General features: G+C 33.0%; 1 protein-coding gene across 1 annotated transcript; it reads left to right on the forward strand.

Moving 5' to 3' along the window:
* The first annotated feature begins 1,994 nt into the window (after positions 1-1,994).
* Positions 1,995-20,305, forward strand: LOC148607518 (contactin-4-like). The gene is made up of 5 exons (XM_088543539.1): positions 1,995-2,256; positions 7,488-7,658; positions 8,549-8,668; positions 16,855-16,956; positions 20,250-20,305. The coding sequence occupies exons 1-5, from the start codon at positions 2,025-2,027 to the stop codon at positions 20,303-20,305; spliced, it is 681 nt and encodes a 226-aa protein (XP_088399665.1). The 5' UTR covers positions 1,995-2,024.
* Positions 20,306-23,419: the final 3,114 nt, after the last annotated feature.

Here is a 23,419-nt window from a genome sequence, read left to right on the forward strand (position 1 = left end):
TGTATGCTTATGAAAAGAATACTACCATAACTACTCCTTTCATTGAGAAAGGGAACATGGACGGCATTGGCCAATCTCTTCTTTTTCCAACAACAAGAACAGAAAATACTGGGATGTACACCTGTAGCGCATTATGGCAATGGAGAAATATTAAAGTAGAGAAAAGTAAAGAAAATAAACTAGTCAATCTTACAGTTGTTGGAGGTAAATGATTTCAATCTGAACTTACATACAAATGAGTTGACAACAAGCAATGGCTGAAAAATGCGGGAAAAAATGTTAAGTAAACCGATATAAATCATACATTCAATTTTTTTTTTATTTTAAATTGGAACTGATTCAAAAGTTACAAATCAACCTATATGATTTAGTTAAGAGATTTAATAATTTTACAAGTATTTCATCTACTTCTCGAGTACATTTATAAAAAAAACATGTTTTTTTGTTTAAGGGAAACCTGTATTAAATATTGAGTTATCATTTAGAAACATAACCTTTGGTGAAACATATGTAATCAAATGCAATGTCGACTCCTTGCCTAACATAACGTATTCATGGTAGATGAAAAATGGTTTCAATCTTACTAAGACTGGGCCATCTATTCTAACATACGACATTGGAAATGCTAACTTTGATGACTCTGGACAGTATATCTGCTGTGCAGCCAACGTTGCTGGATCATCATGCAGCAACGGTATTACCATTAATGTTACAGGAGGCAAGTTTTTACCAACTATTTGATGTTTGTTGTCTATGGGAAATATCAAAAATCAAATTGCAAGTGCAAGTCATTTAAACGTCTATTCTGTTTGGAAAAGGTCTTGGTAGCTGTAGTTTTTATTTTTTTTAACTTGGAACTAAAACTAAATCCTCCATTTAGTGCAATTAACAATTTGTTATGCTTCAGTAAGTATAATTTATCATTAGCATGTAGTATGTATCATTTTTATTCTCACCAAAAGAATCTGAAAAACTAATATTGTCGACTGTTTTTAAATATAACTGTGATTATCATGTAAGAGCATGTAAGGTCAATACCTTCTTTCTCATCAAATCTGAAAATATAGAGTTGTACCTTCCAACTAAGAGTTTTATTATTTAGTCCTTGCCTTTATAGATTTACCAACAGTTATAAGCACAAATACAGCCTACCAAGTGGACATAGGTCATCGAATTACCTTGCAATGCATTGTTACTGCCTTCCCATGGATTAAACACGTTTGGTGGAATAAGGATAATTCTTCGTTGGAAGAACTAAGTTTGACTGACCGCACATCCGGGGGATCAGTTGAAAGTCCCCCATTGACAATATTGAAAGCAAAATTGAATGACACGGGCTCTTTCATTTGTTGTGCTTTCAATGATGTCAGATCATCTTGCAGCTACCCAAACTTTCTCAACGTTACCGGAGGTAATACATGCAATGCGTACGTTTATTTTCGTAATATCACCCTATAAAGAACAATTGCATATTGTGTAATAATGCATTTTCAAATTTCAACAATTGTCACTTGACATTCAACCCATTTTTATTAGAATGTTTACTTAAAGCACGAAGGAAATATTTATTTCGTTGCCGCCTGAAATGCTATTTGATTTTTAGCATAACGTCTAATTACCATTTATTCAATTTAGCTGAAATGTGATTTCCTCGCATTATAAGTCTGTGGTTTTAGATGAACGTGTTTTTAACAACTTAGCGATGAATTAATTCCTGTGCCATTTCATATTTCCCAAGGTCTCATTGACATTGAAAAAGCCAACTCCCTAGGCCTTTCGCATATTTTTGCTTTAAACTATGTTTAACATTCTTGTATCGCATCAGGTTACTTGCCAAAAATCTTTATTTCGAGTGGAGAAATTATTTGTAATACTCGTTTCTGAGGCAGAATCTATGAATCCCATCATTTGAATTTTGTTTCAAATGTTAATTTCAGTTAATATGAAGCTTAACAGGAAATTGTCGTTACAGATGAGCGAGCCCTAATATTAAATACCTACGTCGCAAGTCAACGCATCGATATATGGGAAAAATAGTAATAAAATGTAGCATGTTCACATCGGAATTATTCCCAGCGAATGAAGTATATTGGTTAAAAAATAACAGTGGTGTGATAAGTAAATTAACGTCTCAGATGGAATGTATTTCCGGAAGTTCAATACTGGATCCATCCCTTACCATCAAATCAGCTACTCTCTCGGAAAACGGAATATACACATGCCTGGCAGAAAATAACTTTGGCCTAGGCAGTAGTTAAAGGGTTTAAGTTACAGTAATTGGTGGTAAGACACCTTTGTAATTATTATAAATGCATAAATACAAATTACAAGTTCCATAATCGATTATTATAGTTTTTGCATATTTGTTTTATTTTTTATTGTTTATTTATTTATTCTTTTTTGGTTTGTTTTCAAATCAATTATCAATGAATTATTTGAATTTGAATATGGTACCATATTAGAAATTTGACAAATAACATAATTGTAGACAAGTCTAACCCGTAAATGGACTAAACTATACGCTTCAGATGCATATCAACAGATTGTCACTTTTTATAAATTCGATGATATCATAGGTCCTATTCCCGAATCCTATTTAAATTAGGGGTTTTGACTGCCAACAGCGTAGTTCTCTTATAAATATAAGTTTAAACTATAATTTTCCAAGTGCGCCTGTGTCCATGAATTGTATTACTTAAATCCAGGAAGGCCCAACTCTATGGCACATCAGAAACATTTAACAGATGTATGAATTTAGGTAATTATCAAGGTCACATAGATGTCTCGTTTCTTATTACGAACATACGCCTATTGAAGTATGCATGACAGTTGATTCTTAATGAACTATTCTGTCATTTCGACTGATTTATATACAGGAATCTTAGGTAGTTGCGCCAGGTCCTGTCAGACTGAATTCAGGCTTAGTTCTTCTAAGGTCGAAGATTAATTGTGTATTGATCCGACATCTATGAATTGGGGAATAGTTTTTGTGTCAAATTATAATGAAATATTTTGTCAGTAATAGGGCTGATGTAAGCATATTAATGGATTTGATATGTTTTCTTTAGATATTCCATATATAAGAGCACCATTTACTTATACATCCGTCACATATGGAAAAAGCGTCACTATTGAATGCGAGATCGATTCCACTCCACCAGTTTCAAGAGTGTACTGGATACATTCAAACGATGAGTTAAGTCAAATAATTAACTATGGTTCATTCGGGACGGAAGGTGTCTTGGGTGAACGTCCGTCATTAATTCTGACATACGCCACAAAGGCAAATGGTGGAAACTATACCTGCTATGCCACAAATGACATTGGGACAAGGAAGAGTAGCATTCCCCAGTAAGAAATAATTGGAGGTAACATTATATATATGTTAGAACTGTCCATTTTACGAAGCAAATTTGTTGTTGTTCCTCTGCAGGAATCGAACTCGTACCTCTGTGACATCTATGGCATCACCGCCAACACTGAGTCCAGCGCCCTAGTGCTAGGCTATATGACATATAGGTTTCTCTGGCCGGGTCATTTTTCCTCGTAGGATTAATATAGGACCGTTACTTAGTACACGATGTATGGTTGTACGCGACAGTTCATCTATGTGTTGTTATGTAGGATAGAGGATCAAATTAACGATAAATGCCACAACAAATCAATATTATTCATTGTATTATTATTATGAATATAATGCGTCTAAAAATTGTTGTTTCTATGACATTTGTTTTGTGCGTTTACCTCGTATATGATTCTCTGAACTCTTAGATTATAATTTCGGAACACAGTTTTTTGTCATGAAGTTCCTGGCATTATCATTGCATTAGTGTAAACAACTTTATAAATCAATTATAGAGCAGAAAAATCTACTTACACGTTTGTTTTATGAATAATGCAATAAGCAAATTTGTAAACATGACAATGTATTTGAAACAAATGTTTTATGTTCATTTAAGATGTGCCAAAAGTTACTGTTGGAATCGTTTCCGCTGAAGTAAAATTTGGAAATGCATTTATTCTACATTGTTCAGTCGATTCTTTGCCAAACCATTTTGATGTGTACTGACAAAAGCTGTCAAATGGAAGAGTATCACGATTAACACAGCATTCATCCGGAGTGTCATTAAATCCGTAAAACCTTCTCTCCATATGCTCTTCGCAACCACCACAGACGCAGGTCAATATCAGTGCATTGCAAAAAATATTGTTGGTTTAGGATTTAGCACTTTTACCAATATAACAGTCATTGGAGGTAAATAAACCGTATATAATGGATATAAGATTAGTTGAAAATCTTTTCAAATTGAAAAAAAAATTATCCTGCTATCTTTATACAAGTAAATATAAAATGGGAAAATAGTTCCTAAAGGAGGGAGGGTCAGTATTTTTTTTATAAATGTTATTATTTATTGAAAGATGTGTATTTAAAAAATGAGAAAAAAAAAATGCCAACTGTGGCTCCTAGTAATATCCTATTATTAGTTACAGGTAATTATACATGCGCTTATCAAAAAGGCTAAAAACCAGATGCAATTTTCAAAAGAAGAAAATGTTTTAAAATAAACCCAAAGCAAATGTAGATATTAAGATAAGACATTATAACAATGATGCCTATTTTGATAAGTTTTTCTAAGTGCTTGTACATAAAAAAATCAAATAACTGTTTTATAAGCCATATTTGATCTGCATTACCTTCTTAGGTAGGTTATTTCAAGGCTTTAAATCTGTTATGTATAGAACAACACGCTTAGGGTTATATACTTCTAAGTTTTCAGAAAAAAATATGATTTAATTCCGATAAATTATTTGCGTGAATGCTTTACTGCATCTGAAAAATTTACCACCAAACCTCTTTCAAAACTTTTAACTTCTATACTCACAACTGTCAAAGAGGGTCTACAGTCCTACCACAATACTTGTTACTCCCGTAGTGGTATTAATTCAATGTGGATCCTGGAAAATTCGAAAGATCTTTTGGAGACAATCAGTTCAAGACTATTATCTGAATATAATAGCATTAAAACCTATGATTTTTCAACACTGTATGCTTCTATTCCCCCATACTCAGTTAAAATCCCGACTTAAAAAACAGTATACATCGTTGTTTTTCCAAAAAAGATGGTACATCTAGATGCAAATATATAGTTCTTGGTAGATATCCCTCACTTTGTAAAAAATAATTCCAAATCATCTTCAAGATATACAGAGGAAGAGGATGTTTACAAAATGCTAGAATTTTTAATCGACAACTTATTTGTCCAGTGTGGTGGACGTGTTTTTTCAACAAACGGTCGGCATTCCAATGGGAACAAATTTATTGCTCCTTTATTGCTGACCTTTTCCTTCATTCTTATGAGGCTAACTTTATAGCTGATCTGATCCGAAAGAATGAATAGCGTTTAGCTAGATCCTTTCATTTCAGATTCCGCTATAAAGATAACGTATTATCTTTAAACAATCCTAATTTCGGGAATTTGATACATCGCATCTACCCCAAAAAAACTTGAGATAACGGATACAACAGACACTGTGAAGTCAGCCTCATATCTTGACCTACACTTAGAAATGATGGTAAAGGAAAACTATTGACCAAACCTTACGACAAACGTGATGACTTTTCATTCATAATTGTCAACTTTCCTTTCATCTACGGCAACATCCCTTCAGCACCTGCATATGGAGTGTTCATATCACAACTGATCCGTTATGCCAGAGCTTGCCGAAACTACGCAGACTTTTTTGTATCGCGCTAGAACTCTAACAAATAGGCTTCTGGAACAGGATTATGTTGCTACAAGATTGAAGTCATCACTACAGAAGTTGTATGGTCGTCATCATGAACTCCTTGTTCGTTATGGTGTATCCATCTGCACCATGAACACTGATTTATTCAACGGGTCATAGTTTTACTTTCCTCGTTTGTCTACCCCGGACTTTTTTATGAGCAACTCGGCGGGTGTTTCTAGAAAAGCAGAGGACGCTTACCCTACCGGTGCACCTGGTCCATGCTCCCAGTTTTTTAGTGGAGTCCGAGTTGCTCATTTGCTTTTGTTACTTTTTTATGTATGACTTTAGTTACTTCATGTTCTTTGTTGTGTACGTTTGTCTCTGGATTACATTCTTTTGATTAACCTATAACCTTGGTTCCCTCGATTACTCTTTAATCTGTGATCGTAGGTAATGAGTGTTAAAGTTAAATGTATTATGATACAACATCAATTTATGGCTATCATCTGAGTGTTAAGGACAAAATCAACATCTTTCACTGAAAAAAGAAAGTGGTGTAGTATAGAAATAATAACGTTGTTTCTCGGGTCTATAGAAATAAAGACTGCGTACAAGTTAAAAGTCCAGAAATCAAAATAGTGGAAAATATAAGTAAATGTAAACTTTGATGTAAAATAAGGTTTTATTTACCTATTTGAATATTTTGCATTTCATGAATTTCGAATTTCGTGTTGAAAGACCAGAAATAGTAGAAATATAAAAATAGAGAAGACCAGACCAGAAGTAAAAACATCAAAACATCTTAAAATGGTTAAATGTTTAAATGCAAACGAAATTCGCTGCATATTAATTGTTTTTTTAGAAACTTAAAATATACTACCATTAAGTCTTAGCAAAATTTGTTGGGGTTCAGGGAAGGTAAAGTGGCTGTCGCATCTTCTCCTAAACTTACATTATCATGTTACAGTTCTCACCATGAATCACTAATCCATTTTTTTTTATATTTAGTATAACACGATGCTTTAGTATTTAGAGCTAGACCTCTTACATTTAAGCTTCTGGAACAGGGTTAAATTGCTACAGAAGTTTTATGGTCGTCATCATAAACTCGTTTATTATGTGGATCGTTACGGTGCATCCATCTGCACCATGAAACTTCAACGTGTCATTTTTCCTAATGATTATGATTTTTTTTTTTTTACTTTCGTGAATTCTTGTTATGGTGGATTCATTTTAGCATCATATGTGAAATAAGTGTTAGGATCTGTAAGAAGCAGGACGTGGGTAAAGCATGGCGTGAATAAACCAACCTTATTTGTGTAATTTTACTGCTTGCATCATCAAAATCCAGAAAAAATTTTTCCTGATTTTTTTTTTGATTAATTGAGTAATACTTCAGTATATTGCAATGGATTAGAACAATTTTTGGACAGTTTTCTCTGTCAAAACCACTTTTTTCTAACGTTCTATTGACAAAAAATAAGAACAATTGCAGTGATCAAATAATGGTATTTTCAATACGAGGAATCACCGTGAAGTGAAATACGTTTTCACATGCATGTTTCAGATTGTTCCCATGTCTGATTCTTATAGAAACTTACATTTAAGTAGCTATCTTTAAGGCATGTGTTGCTCCTTTTGTGCTTTCCTTCAAGAATTTTTATTTGATTATCCTTGAGATATTGTGTATTTGTTTCCATAATTTCTGTTTTGCGACAAAAAACGTGTGCGATGGGTATTTTTCTTATTTATTTTAGATATACCAGTGGCAACAGCTATGTTAAAAATGCATAAAGCAAGATTACAAGAAAGAGTGTTACTTCCATGTGAAGTCAATGCAGAACCATTCCAAACAGAAGTCTACTGGTACAAAATTTACAACGGATTTAAACATATCATTACAGAAGGTTATAAGGGTACTGATGGCAGTACAACTAGGGCACCTTCATTGATAATGAAAATATAACAGGAGAATATATTTGTGTTGCTGTAAACAGAGATGGGATGGGTGAACATCGCCCGATTCGGGTAGTCGTTGACGCAGGTACCAATGCTTATTTAGCATACTGTTAAATACATTTAAGGATACCAAGCGTTTTGTATGTGTTTTACAATAAGAATATTCAATGCAGATTGTACTAGGTATCATAGTACAAATCAATTGAAAAATTTTACATCGAAAATGTATGTCTTTAGATAATTGCTCAAATTGTACACGAAGATCAAGAACGTGATGTTTTAATTAGAGTTATCGAAGGAACCATGATTCTAGTGGAAGTCAAAAGAATGTAATCCAGAGACAAAGGACAGAAATGGAAAACAGAAACATACAACAAATTTCATAAAATAATGAAATAATACATACAAAGTAACAAAAGTAAATGTACAACTGTGACTTCACTAAAATATGGTAGCATAGACCAGGTGCACCGGTAGCCTACGCATCCTCTGCGTTTCTAGAACACCCGCCGAGTTGCTCATAAAAAGTCAAGTCCAGGGTAGACGAAAGAGGAAAGGCAAATTATGACACGCCAGATAAATCAGTTAAAACGGTGAAGATGGATACGCTGTAACGATTTATAAGTTCAAATGAATTGAATTGAAATGATACAGTTATCGTTTGTACTAAATTTAGCTATTCCAGTAGTGCAAGTGGCATCGGAACAATTAATCACAGGTATAGGATTTTCTATAATTTCTATAACTATTCTATGTACAATTGTATCATCGACTCCGAAACCGACGATGATATTTTGGCAAAGATACAACAAAGGAATACAAAGCATAATTTCGTCTCGTTCTGTCGGTTACAGCGGAGTGACATTACAAAACCCGTCTTTAACAATCCTATATGCAACAGAATTGATGTCAGGGGAATATACTTGTTTTGCTACAAACTCCATAGGAACTGGAAAAAGCCAACCAGCAGTCTTAAAAGGTAAGTGTTTTATTTGCCTTAAGTGTCATTTCAAGCAACAAATTTACTACACACAACTTTCCGAAGTTCGTTCCGATGCAAACATAACACAAACAAACAATACAACAAAATAATCATTAACCATATTGCTCCGATTTCTACGACTATTACTATATATTCAATAAGAGAGAATAACATGCTTTGGAGAAACTTATAATGTCTAATTATCAACTCCATGTATGGCTTGATTTCAGGTATTTATCACTTTATGTATACGAGAATATATTATCAATCAGTGTATTTGCAAGATGGTACATGAGTACAAAAAAGTAACCAGTTAAAAGAATAATAAGGACGTATTATTACTAGTTATAGTATGTCTCAGTCATATAACAATACAAAGCCCATCGTACATCAAAACAGTCCGTGATAGCATATGCGAGCCAATTAAATGCATGATCGCGCATGCTGCAAAGCCTATAACATTCTGTCAAAAATATCCTTCTGAAATGTTTTTTTTTTTTGTTTATTTAACTAGTATTGTAGAAACAAAAACAAAAACAAAGAAAGGACTGTAAGGAAAATAATAGAACACAAAAAATCTTGATATAACTGATAAAATGTTTGGAGGAAATTCTGTATTTTTTTAATGTAATTTCCTACATCTTTATCAATATCTTATCCATATTGCCTTATAAGCGAAATTGTACGTATGTCATCTATCCTAACTAACATATTCAGCAGAACCATGAGGGTCAGTTAGGGGGTTATGTTTAATTTTTCTATCTGTCACGCCCCGTGCAGGTCTGGGTGTTAAAAGAATAAGCCTGCAGCAGCTCTAAGCTTGTAGTAAAAGGCAACTTATTAGTGCTCAGAACCTTAGCAGGGGGCTAGGGCGCTCTGCCCACAGAGCAATTGGGTTGTGTGCCCCAGGTGGTGGAATGGGGTACCCCTGGCGTGTTACATGCTGGGGTTGTCAGGCTATAATACGGAAAACCTGACCGCAAACCATAGTGGTGCACCGTGTCGGGAAAGATGCCACGTTCCTCGCACGTTAAACAACCCTACAGTAGGAACCATAGGGCTCCGCCACAAGAGGCTAAATTGCCCGACCCTACCCATCTCTCCCTATTTCTAGTGGCAATCAAAATTTGTCGACCCCATTGTCCTTGTGTCCCATCCCTTTTGCATTTCATCATCATTTCATGTTCATTCTATCATCAATTTCATGTTCATCGTCTGAATATAACTGAAATATTGCTGCTTGGACGTTAAACCCCAACAAACAAACAAACAAATCTATCTGTCACTTCGTTTTGTCTCCTCAATCTAACTCTAAATATTCACGATCTATAAATATGTTCTCATAAAACTGGATCCAGAATGTGTAAATAAATGGTAGGGTCTTAAATGTGTAATCAGTACAAAACAAAATGACAAAATGGCTAGGCTAGAATTTTGATTTATAAAATGCTTTTTTTCTTTAAAAAAAAGTTTTATTCGGTTATCTGCTTTTAAAATATCTGAAATGTGTACCCCAAAATTCCTGTATCCAAAAACAAAGTCTGGTAGTTTTGTTATTTGTACAATTTTAATACATATTTCACATTAGAATATCATAATTTTATCAAAATATCAATTGACGATAATTCAAAATCGCATAAGACTCTGTGTTTGAGACTTTTTTTCATCCTCGATCAGATCGTCTAGTACGAGCATTGACGCTAGATATGGTACGGAATTCAAACTCAATCACATCTTTTTAATACAATATCAAATCTTTCAAAAGTTTATCCAGAGCCTTCAATTGAAGTTTTAACCTCTTATTGTATTCAGGAAAAACTCAGACAGGAATGTGAGGAATAGTCAAGTATTAATTTGGTGAGATGACTTCCAGAACACATATTGTATCAGAAAACCGATCAAACAAGAAATATCTATTTGAAAATAGAATATCATTCTCTTGACCAGAATAAAATTAAAACGGGCTAGTGCACATCTCATGGAATTTTTAGTTCTTAACTTCGTAATTATAAAGATCTTAGCAAAACATTATTTGGATACGGAAATAAGTTGGTAGGTTACGAGTTACACATATTTAGGCCCTACCTACATAAACGTGTATATGCAGCTTACAAAAACTTTTTTCACCAGATTTGAAAACAAAACAAAAACAAAAAAACACTTTTTTTGCAAAATTCTTTCGTGAACAAAGAACATGGATAAAGAGACTTTTTCTGGAAGTTAAAAATGAGCATTGCCAAAAATGAAATTAAACGCAATTAGCCATTACAGTATCGTGCTTATACATTTTATATTGAACTAAAATACAAATTATGTATCAGAAGACACACTTAAAATAATAGTTCTATTGGTGAGTTTAAATATAAGGATGATCTCTACTTGGAATAGGAACAGATATTGTTTATACAACTAACAACTTATTATGGTAATTAAACATCGCTTACAGTAGAGCGGCAACCTAAGATAGACATCTGTTGATGATACAAGCAGCCTTAAACTTTGCATCATTCTTCTTTATGATGTACATGTAAAATTAAGACCTCGTGCTACGACAATTTTACAGTGTTCCTATAACTCTTCAACCAATCTGCTGATCTCTCTATTGATTATCTTTGTATGAACTTTGATGTTTGCGCTAGTCGGGTGTTGGTTTCCATTTGGAAAAAGAAGGCGGTACAGTCCCTGTATGGGATAAACTTCCCACTTACCCTATACCCCATTGCTCCATCCCCCATTCCTCATTGCCACATACCCCATTCCCCTTTGCCCCATGCTCCATTCCCCATATTGGAAAGATACCACGTTCCTCGCACGTTAAAGAAGCCTACTGTGGTATTCTCCCGGAGTAGGAACCATAGGGCTCCGCCACAGGGGGCTAAATTGCCCGATCCTACCCATCTCTCCCTATTTCCAGTGGCAATCAAAATTTGTCGACCCCATTGTCCGTGTGTCCCATCTCTTTTTAGTCATTTCATGTTCATTTTATCATCCATTTCATGTTCATTGTCTGAATATAGCTGAAATATTGCTGCTCTGACGTTAAACCCCAACAAACAAACAAACAAACCATTCCCCCATAGCCCTATCCCCCATTGTCCCATCCCCCATTGCCACATACCCCATTCCCATTTGCCCCATGCTCCTTTCCCTATAGCCCTACTCCCCATTGCTCCATACCCCATTCCCTATAGCCCTATTCCCCATTGCAATATCCCCCATTGTATTGACTTACTTCCTGCTGTCCAATGCCTTTTCCCCCAAAAGTAAAGTAAATGTTTTATTAAACACATGTAATGCATTAGGATGCAGAAATTTTTGTACAATCAATATTTATTTCAGAACTCGCAGGCGATATTTGCATTGTTTACATGTATTATCGCCACTCCGAGCTGCATGAGAAGTAACCATGCACCCTATTCTTAAAACTATATATATGTGTGTAACTTGTGAATAAATTTAATTTCTAAAATTATTCTTAAAAATGTTAAAATTGTCCAGATAAGGTTTTTGTTCATTGTTGTTATACATATATTTCAGACTAAATTCTTGAAAATTTCTTGCAAATTAAATGACAGCAAACACTTGAAATATTCTTAATGGTCTTATATAATTGTTTAAAATGCTAAAATTATCAAAGTAAACATCATATATGTGGCTGAGGAACTTTAAATTTCAATCAAATTTCTCAAAAATGACATATTTCTGCAGATTGTAAGAGTGCGAACAGTTTTAATTTCAATAATGGTCCAAAATTATTGTTGAAAATATTACGAATGGCAATATTAGTATCCGGTTGGTGGTTGCGACACTCATATTTCAGTCAAAAATCTTCAAAATGACATATTTTTGCAAAGTGTATGTGTGCGAACACATTTAATATAGCTGTTAGTCTAAAATTATTGTAAAAGATGTTAAAATTGTCTATATCATTATTATGTTGATCGCTGCGATACATATCTTTCAGACCAAATTCTTGAAATTGAGATATTTTTTTGCAAATTGAATGAGTGCGAACACTTGAAATTACCTCTTTGTTCTTATATTATTGCTTAAAACGTTAAAATTGTCAAAATAAGCATCATATGTTTTGGCTGCGACACATTGATTTCAGTTCAAATTCTCATAAATGACATATTTCTGCAGACTGTAAGGATGCGAACAATTCTAATTTCAATAATGGTCTATAATTCCTGTTGAAAATAAATTGGTAATATTATTATCCTTTTCGAGATTGCGACGAATGATATATTTCTACCAATTGAAAGGGAATCATTGAAATGATCGTTTTGTTGTTGCTCAATATGTTTAATTTGTCAATATTAAAATCATACGAGTGCCTCCGACATCATTTCAGTACAAATTTTCAAAAATGATAGAAATCGTATGAGCGCAAACATTTTCAATCTATAATTATCATAAATTAAATATTGTACAAATGTACTTCTGTTTATATTTAAAAAAAATGTCAATCAATTGCGACACCTGTAATAATTCAAAATTACTCTAAAACAAGCTTTTTTTTAACAAAATATATGTTCATTGCTGTCATAGAATTATGGTAGGTACGTTTCTTGCGAAATAAGGTAGAACAATTTGTTTGATTGACCAATCAAAATTATTCCCTCGCCCAAATCCCCATTGCCCTATTCATTTACCCCATTCCCAATGCCGGATTTCCAATCGCCCCATTCACCATTCCTCATGCCCCATTGCCCCATCCCCATTCCCCATTGCCCAATTCCCCATTCCTCATTGCCACATCCCCATTCCCCATTGCCAAATCCGTCATTCCCCATGCCTCATTGCCCCATATCCCATAAATTGTGAAGTTTATCCCATACTGGTACTGTATATTTGTGTAAGATTCGGTGAGATTCAATATTTTCTTCGATGTTTGTTGCTGGTGTTTCTCTATCGTCAGTGTCTGTACGATGTTGTTCGATGTGGCTGATAATTCCTATAACTCCTCAACCAATCTGCTGATCTCTGGTCTAGGATCCATCTTCTGAGAACTGAAGGATCTCCTGTTAAGCCTTAGACACCTCAAACCCTTTCACAACAGCATTATTTTAACCATTGGATTGAAACCTGCTCTCTTTTTAACATCGCTATACATTTCTGGCCATTTGCACTGGACAAACAATTCCTTACTCAAAATATTTTTCTATGACACCTAGCATTGTAGATATTTTCAACATACTGTCATATAAAATGCAAACACCTTGTTAAAATATAATAATTATGAAATTGCATTGCGTTTATTTGTCTTCCCGGACAAACTATACCGGACAAAAATAGTCTGTTCAGATTGCAAACAAAGGTTCACGGTCAGAGGAGTAATTTGTGGTAATTGAATAACAGTTACTTAGCAACTGAATTATCAGAATCCCTAAGTACTGTGAAAGTACCTATATTCCTGAGTATCAATATTCATGGTTAAAGGGAAAATAGGAACTTCATGGATTCTTCAATTCGTGGTTTTGATGATCCTGTCATACAATTTAAATTCTTTTCATTTGGAGGCAGATCTCGTGGTTAACCCACAAAGTCAACGTAAAAAGGAACCCCACGAACAATAGTACTTTCACAGTATCCGATTTTCAAGGTGGCATTTGACATCAGTTCTATATCTGAGCATTGTAACGCGTTCTAACAGTGAGCTTGGAGTAGCAACAGACAATGATTACTTGTTAAAACTACCAGTGAATTCGCTTTATTATATACAAAGCATCGGTATAGTAATGCTTGTCGGCACTACTTCCCGTACTAGATGGTACGCCTGCAGATCTGCAAATTACAAAAGAAAAACAATTTAGTTCTGTATATCAATAAAAATAAGCGCGCAATCGTCGTTCATGTAATAAGCTAAGACCTGCTAGGTTGAGAAAAAAATTCTCCCGGATTAGCCCTTTGGCTTTCAACTATGTGGGTTATTAGTTCTTGAAATGCTGGTTTGTCACCATACTCATCCTGCTTATCTTTTAAATAGCTATCTATGCTTCCTTAGAACACTTCTGCCTCTGTTGCAATTGTACAGTGCTGTTAAAAATTAGGGGGTATCTCAACTCTTCTGCTTCAATATCACATACCCTAAACTTTGCAAGCTATCTTGTAGTGTTAATGCACAACGGCATATCTTTAAGATTCGTGGTCATATTTTTTCTTATGTTTAATAAGTTAATTTTATCTTCACATGACAAATATACATTCTGCAATTTGTGCTTCTTTCATGTGCTGAGACCTCTCCTTTCTTATAGTCTTTGACGAACCACTTTCATCGTCAGTCGCAACAGTTCTCCTTTTGAAGCTTTTTCTTGTTAATATACTACTGGATATTATCTTGCAAGAATTATGGTATTTTGCTTTTTCAGCAAAGACTACAGCATGCATAGAAGTTGGGTCACCCCGTTCGTCTGTTCGTCCGACAGTCTGACACTTCAGCTTGTCATCGCGACTCCGATGAAACTACCCAATAAAGATTCCTGAAACGTTGTATGTAGCAAGAACACAATATGTAGTTGTGCAGATTATCATAAGATATTGATTTTCCAATTGTTTATGCGAGTTATGCTTATGAACTCAGATATTTCCATCGGATATCAGCATTTTATCACAACTCTTCTAAAACTACCTACATGTAGCTGAAAATTTCCAAATATTGGTTTGCAACAAGAACACTATATCTAGTTGTGCAAATTATTAGAAAATTGTGATTCTCAAGTTTTATGAAAATTATGTCCCGTAGTTCCGTACATCTGTACTTAACACCTTTTTTCGTTGAATTTTCCCAAGCAACTATAAATCACAGCTGCAGTGTAACGCAGCTGAAGATATCGAATGATTTGGCTAGTTCTTGATACGAGTTATGTTTATGCCCTGCAATCATCAATTTGTCGACTGTCTAAATGAACACGCATTTCATGCAAGCATTTGAACTCAGTATATTCTTTTCTAAAAGGGTAACCCCATTAACTTTGGTGCGAAAGAAACATCAACTCTTCATATTTTTGACATATCATACATTTTGACTTATTGGTTTCCCTGTTCTAATCGGAAAAATAATAAAAACAATTATTTTTACATTTCAAACATGTTAGTCACAAATAGGCTAGACTACGCAGTTGAAAGGCCGAACGGTTATACTTTTATCACCTTCAATTTGTAAATGCACATTGCTGTCTGTGATTCCACCAGGTTCGATGAGGATATTTCTACCTTTTCCCTGATTGTTAATTTAATGTGTTTCAACTTCTGTGCGATCTATTCCCCATCCAAAGGTCTATATCCCGTCCTTTTTGACTTGGCTCTACCGCATTAGCAGATTCCATTTACTTGGGTACGACAACTTGACCTTTAATTTATAGGAGGACTGATGTTGTATGGGAAACTTTAAACAGCTATCACTAAGCCACATGCAGAGTTTCAATGTAGTAATTTGCACCAATGTGCCCTAGTAGTTAAAACAATCAGACAGGAGGTTAATCATGCATATCAAAAAACCCAATAACTTCAGTTTATTTATTTTTTTTTTTGTACAGAAACCATCACTGATCAGATAACCAGTCTTAAGTTTTCATTTGGTTGTTGCCCTTTTGAGATAAAACATATATAGATTGTACATGATATTGGAATTGGCAAGAGTTATCGTCCTTGATTTTGTTTCCTTTTGTTGATTTTCGTGGCAGATGAATGTATTGTTTTTTGCAAAAGTGCAGACCAAAATACAATAAGGACTATCGTTATAAGAAAATATATCATATGTAAACTGAAAACACATCGTTTGTTTGGTGGGTTTTTGTACACCATGAACCGCCTCTACTATAGGCATTATCTGAAATATGTATGGACTGGTACTTTTATGTTTAAATGGTTTTCAGCAAGATTTCATCATCCAATTAAGACGGGAAAAAATAAACTTAAAGGTAACAGTGCTGCTGTTTTGAATTTACGGCTGTCATGTCAATTGTAAAAGTATAAAAATCCTACTGACACATATTCCACTATTTTCGTCAAATTTTAGGTTTAGCCGCCCCACTATTTAGGCAAGCATAATGAATTTGAGCAATGCTAAAAGTAGTTACCCGCCCTTCAAAAACAGTGAATTAAGAATATTGGAGTCTATTGTAGTACTACCAAGTTTTTAAAATGTATTATAATATTACTTAAAATTGTTATAATTTCAGATGACTTAATACAAAGTATAGTTATAGGAACTGTTAGTGCACTTGCTGCCATCGCTTTAGCAATTATTGCATATATAGGTATTAGACGTGAACGTAACAAATGTAAGTTTTACTTGAACTGTAACGGAAATAAAACGCTTAATGCTTAAGCATGAACGAAGCATAAGTTTGACACCTTAAATCAGCATAAAAATAAAGCAGTGCATTTAATGTTGGTGGTCTCACTTGAGATAGATCTAAATCTATTAATATCTAAAAACGTATGTTTCACATGTATCAAAAGTACTGTTTGTTGTAATATGTGTACATTTTCAGAATGATAATGTTATATATATATATATATATATATATAAAAGTCTGAAAAATTCTCAACGATGTTAGATGCAAATTTTTGGTCGGTATATATATATATATATATATATATATATATATATATATATATATATATATATATATATATATATATATATAATACTGTACTGATCATTATCGAATAAATCAAATCAAATCCGTTACTTGTATTTGTTAATTAAAACGCCCATTGCTGAGCAGTATAATTTCAGTGAGCATTTAACAAATATACACATCCAGTATAATGATTGCAAGTTTAAATCAACCCCTGGTGTTACAAACGATTTTGATTTAGTACAATTACTTCTATATGTATATAATAATGATGATCGAACCACATGTGATCATAGTTTTTGTCATTGACGTATCTCTATTCGTATACAAATCTAAAAGTAGACGGCTCGTTTTTTTTTTTTTTTTTTTTTTTTTTTTTTTTTTTATAAGTACGTTATTTTCAGATCACATTTTCCATATAAGCACAGATTTACCATCTCGACTTTTGAAAGTTTTTATTGAGTTTAATATCGTTGGTTATTTCCAGACTCTCTACTTATAAGCTGTTATATGTATTTATATTTCTATTTAGATATTTCAAAACTGTAAAGTATATCACCTTTAGCAATGGATATTTTCACACTTAAGTTAGAAAATCTATATAGGTAGAGCGTCTACCTCATTTCAAAGCAATTTCACCTCCATGTGATAAAATTGGTTTAACAGTTTCATTAAATATATCTAAGATTGTTTTTACATTTGGTTATAATGCATGCATTATACTGTGTCGTGGTACAATTATGTTGTGTCGAGGTTAATGTATAATTTGTACTTACCTGTTGCTTTTGGAACGTTTAAACACATTTTAGTTATTTGAATAATATAGGTGTGCCATATTTATAATCAACTTCTTACATTACAGGAGAAACAAATCCCTATACCAATTTTGAGAGTAAGTATATATTTGCACAAAAATGAGGCTACTACTGTATGTTGGACATGTATCAAATAACAGTTACTAAGGCCACTATTAAGACAGTCTTTTATAAAAGTTTATACTTTAACTGAAGTTTGGTTAAGAGTATGCAAAAATAACTTAGGAATAAAAGAGTAATCAAGGGGACTAAGGTTATAACAGTAATTAAAAAGTGTAATTTAGGGATCAGACATTATAAACAGACATACACAACAAAGAACATAAAGTAACTAAAATTATATATACAAAGTAACAAAAGCAAATGAGCAACTACAAACTGGGAGCATGGACAAGGTACACCGGTAGGGTAAACGACTTCTGCTTTTCTAGAATCGCTGAGTTGTTCATAAATAGTCATGTCCGGGGTAGACGAAAGAGGAAAGGAAAACTATCACACGTTGAACAAATCAGTTTTCATGGCGCAGATGGATACTCGAGTTCATGATGATGACCATGAAACTTTTGTAGCGAGGACTTCAATCTTGTAGCAACATAACCCGGTTTCAGAAGTCTATTTGTGAGAAGTCTAGCGCAATACAAAACGTCTGCGTAAATTCGGCAAGATCTGGCATAACGTATGAGTTGTGATATGAACACTCCATACGCAGGTGCTGAAGGGATGTTGCCACAGATGAAAAGGAATTAGGAATGTATTTGTCTAATTTAATTGATGTCATAATAGTTTATTTCATTTATGGAATAAAACTTTCGAAAATATATTTATTTATTATATATAGATTATATAAAGTCATGCGTGATATATTGAAAACATGATATACCCAGTTTCTCCACGACAACTACAGAAAAGGGATTTTAAACATTAATCACAAACTTTTAGCGACACTCGCATATCATTTTGGTTTTTTAATTACAATCATAACAGTTAATATAAATATAATATGTAGAATATCCCATAAGTGATTTAAGCATTCAGATGAAAAATCAAAATAAGAGGTGCACAATAGCACAGTGGTATAAATAATATGTAAAAGTAACATCAATTTCGGTTTCAGAAAAGTTGTGTATTAGAAGAGCCACCCTCTTCCCCCTTTTTGTTGACAAATGACAAAGTCCTAAATTTTCATCAATAAACCCCAAAGACATACAGATGAAAAAAATAAAAGCGATGTGCACACCTGCATCATGTAATAAATAGACTGTGCAAGTTTCATCAAATTCCATTCAGTGGTTTCTGTGGAGTTTCGAATTAGAATATGTGACGGAAGAACGGACAGACAGAACTAAAATCACTAGATATCACAAGGTTTTCAAATAGGAGGTATAAATATGAAAATCAATCAAAATATTGACATGTCATATAGCAACATTGCCAGATGAGATATTTGATGAAAGAAAAAGACATGATATTGTCTATCCTTACAGCTGTTGCCACATACAAAATAAGATATACATGCAAACTTAAAAATGTACCGTAAATATGACGAGATTAAAGAATGAATTATGGAATAGGGAAATCAAATCTCTATAAGTGAAACCGATTAGGTACATGTTGTGGATAAAACATGTTTTTATAGGAGAGACATCAAGACAACAAATAATTTTCAAACGTTAAAATTATATTTAGTATTTTTTCGTTCATTGTGATTTTTAAGTTTTCCTTTTTTTTTATCGGGTAACCTTAACTTTGAGTTGATTAATATTACACACCCATGTATTTAAGTTATAGTAATGAAAATGCCAATGTTTGAGCAAGAGTTCAATTCTACGTCCGATAAAAAATATCACATATTTTAACACATCTGAGTTCCTTGTTAAAACAAAACTAAAGAAACACATATAATTTTACACTGCAAAAGCACTACAATCAGTCAATAAGTTACTGACATAACACCTCCAGACATGCTTAAACATACAAAAAGTTACACCCCCATCGTATGTACTATCAATCCACATTATTCTCATGCAGGGTTGAGAACCAAGGTACGTCATAATTCATACAATACGGACCCAACCCATGTATTGCCCAAAACCGCCTTAAAATATAGAGTGGTAGTTTTTAATCAAAAGTAATATGAGCAAATAAATGTTGATACTAAGATTTTAATCTTAATAGCTTATCTGGGATCTAATAACGAAGGCCATGGTAAAACTGCTGATTCAACAGTTTAGCAACTTACTAGGTGAGTATGGAGACAGCTTGGAAATAGTGGACAAAATTAGATTAAGGCAACGAAAACTTCTTTGTATATACATTCACTTCACTTTTTTTTCTTTTTGTTTCCAAGGATCAAGTATTTGTGTTTTGACGATTTGGCAAGGATAAGTCCGAGAGTGCAGTAACCGAATATATTCTACATGTGAATAATCGAAATGTAATACACAAGGAACATTCGATTAAATTCTGTTTTCTATAAGATGCGCTTTTGTTATTTTCAGACTGGTTTTGCATTACAATTGAGCTATATAGTTACATATTTTCTTTCGGTAAAAATATACATGATGTGTATGCACAAAAATAACTTTCTTGACTTATTCGTGTGTTGTGTGCTGAATAATGTGAGTATTCCAATTTTATTTTTTCCTTTACAACCAATCTGCAATGAAATAAAGGTGCATTTCCTTAGGGTTTGGCTTTATAAACTGGGAATGTAAGGAAAATGCGAATTTCTGTTTATGAGCCTTTCACCTTTGCTTTTTCAGATATAAAAGCTTTTTTTTTAATTAGAAGACAGTCGCGGCACGAACAGTATGTTGAAGACTTAAGATAAATTATCAGGTTCATTTATCACTCTACTTGTTGTCGGATCGTATCAGGAAATAACATTGGACGTCCTAAGTGGGTCATTAATGACATCAATAAAACATGTCCATAGCGTGATCGGAAAGATATCATGGTGTACACTGTACTTCTAAACGTTTACTATATTATGTAATTACTTTCATTAGCATTAGGTCCAAGTTCAGAGTTAAAAGTCTTATTTGATTAAATTTAAAAGCCCATTGTGGATTCAATATCAATAGGGTTTGTAAAGTTTCGTTCTAGCCTCATCTTCCATTCCGGAATTTAGTCCAGTTGTTTTTATGTTTCTATGAACAGTTTTACAACATTTATATTTGGGCCTTGTACTGTTTGCTTTAAGGTACGGGTTTTGCAAATCACTGTCTTAAAATGTAGAAGTGTGATTATTCCTTACTTGACATTTGACTATTTCACTGGAAATCACACCACATATTCTCTTTTTATATTAACAAATACGAGTGGCATTTAAATCATATAAGTACCATAAAAAAACTTTGGTTCGAATTATGCACAACATAAAAAGGGCTGTTATATAAGTACGTGCACTTTTCGTCATGCAGCCAAACAATTTCCCCTTTGAAATTGACAATGTAAATGTATGTATATATATATATTTATATATATATATATATATATATATATATATATATATATATATATATATATATATATATAAACGTTTTTTCATCATTAAAAGCACATATCAGAGCGGTCATTCTAAGTTTCAAAGCAGTTTTTTTTCTGAGTTGGTTATTACATAATCATTGATATTAACATGACTAACAATAATTTAGGGTTAAACTTAATCCTAACACCAACTATGCCAAAGGCAATTTTCTTTTATGTAACCTTTCAGATTCACTGTGAGCACCTTTTCGTACTGGAAAATTATTATCAAGATTTTCTAATCGGTACAAATATATAAACATAAATTTGCAAGAAGTATGCAAAGGTCAGGTATAACAGAAAAAAAAACTTGTACATGTTCAAAGTACATATTATGTGCCGACAGATGTAACCATAATAATAAAATGGAAAACAACATGTAATAATGATTTCTTTGAATAGTTTATCCTTGTCTTCAGGTTACCGCTGCTGTTTTATACTATTTTCTAATACATGTCAATGTTTATACTTTAATGTTTATTTTTCTTTTTTTTTTGCCATCCTATATTATATGCACACTACTTCTAGTATTAAACAATTGAGAAAAAAAATGATTAAGTTCACTTTTTTGTAAATTTTGATTTGTGTGGTTTGGCTTGTTTAAATAATGCATGCTTCTTAGCAAGTGTTTTCAGTTTTTGTTTTTTTGTCGTTTGTTTTTGCTTTCTATAAGTAATAAAGTTTATTCCAATGAATCGTATTTGCCTTATTCTAACTTCAAAAACGGACAACATGGACTTCATTTTATAAATGATACGATATAGACAAAGTAGACAAACAAAACTAAGACAAATGCAAACATACGCGTTATATTTATTGCAGATTTCGATATCCTTCACATGTATTTCAAAGAGTAATCTCTCATCAGCAGCATTCGATCAAAATATATATCGAAGAACTGAATCCAAAAACAAATTATTGTATACAAGTACTTAAAACAAAAACCATCGTAATGTGAAACCAAATCTTCCACCGATTTATTTTACTATGAGGAATACATTGTCAGTGTTTTAGGTACTTTAAAGTTTGTAATACCGCAAATTTAGTAAAGAGTCAATGGGCAGTTACACCCTTAGTGGAAGTGGATTGTTGGGAACACATTTCATACTATTTTTTTTAATTTTGTCTACGGACCAAGAATAAACCTGTTTGCTAACGTTCAGCAACCGCAAAGTATGGAAAATTATATATATGACTGCCATGAATTTTGGATATATTGGATTTTTTTAAATCTTTAAATAACAATATTGAAATTACTACTCACTTTAATTGCAGTTTCGTTTTTTTACACTATCCTCCAGCTCACCTGTTTTACTCTGATTTCAAACATTATAACATTTACTAATGTCTTATGGCAGTTCAACCCTACCCTCACCCCAAAAAAAGTGATTGTATGAAGAATATCACACCTTTAAAGTATACCACTCGTAAATTTCAATGAAACCTAAATATAGAATTCAGTTATAACATAAGTTCTGATAAAGATGTATTTTTACATAAAGATAAAGCAATTTATAAAACAATGGAAAATTTCATATCTTAAATTTTGCTCATATCTCTGATTTTTGCCATGCAACTTCAAATAGTTGCCTAAACTCGAATACTTTTTTTTTACTTTATTATCAATTTTAATTGGATCTAATGCCGTTATCAACTAAATATGAGTACAATCTTAGTTTTTTATCTTCACAATTTCAAACTTTATTTGCTCTTAAAACCATTACTGAAAGAGTAATTAAGGGAATGTAATCTAGGGGAAAAGACCAGACTTGGAAAACAGACATACACAACAAAGAACATAAAGTAACTAAAAATCA

This window comes from Perna viridis, chromosome 9, assembly GCF_037379345.1.
Source record: "Perna viridis isolate PV_CMFRI_1.1 ecotype Kerala chromosome 9, ASM3737934v1, whole genome shotgun sequence".
In the NCBI taxonomy this organism is placed as follows: Eukaryota; Metazoa; Mollusca; class Bivalvia; order Mytilida; family Mytilidae; genus Perna; species Perna viridis.

Coding starts and splice junctions, on each gene's coding strand:
- LOC148607518 (XM_088543539.1), top strand. CDS start 2,025: ATGGGAAAAATAGTAATAAAATGTAGCATGTTCACATCGGAATTATTC. Junction 2,257..7,487: donor CTTTGGCCTAGGCAGTAGTT/AAAGGGTTTAAG, acceptor TATTTATTTTAG/ATATACCAGTGGCAACAGCT. Junction 16,957..20,249: donor TAGACGTGAACGTAACAAAT/GTAAGTTTTACT, acceptor TAATCTTAATAG/CTTATCTGGGATCTAATAAC.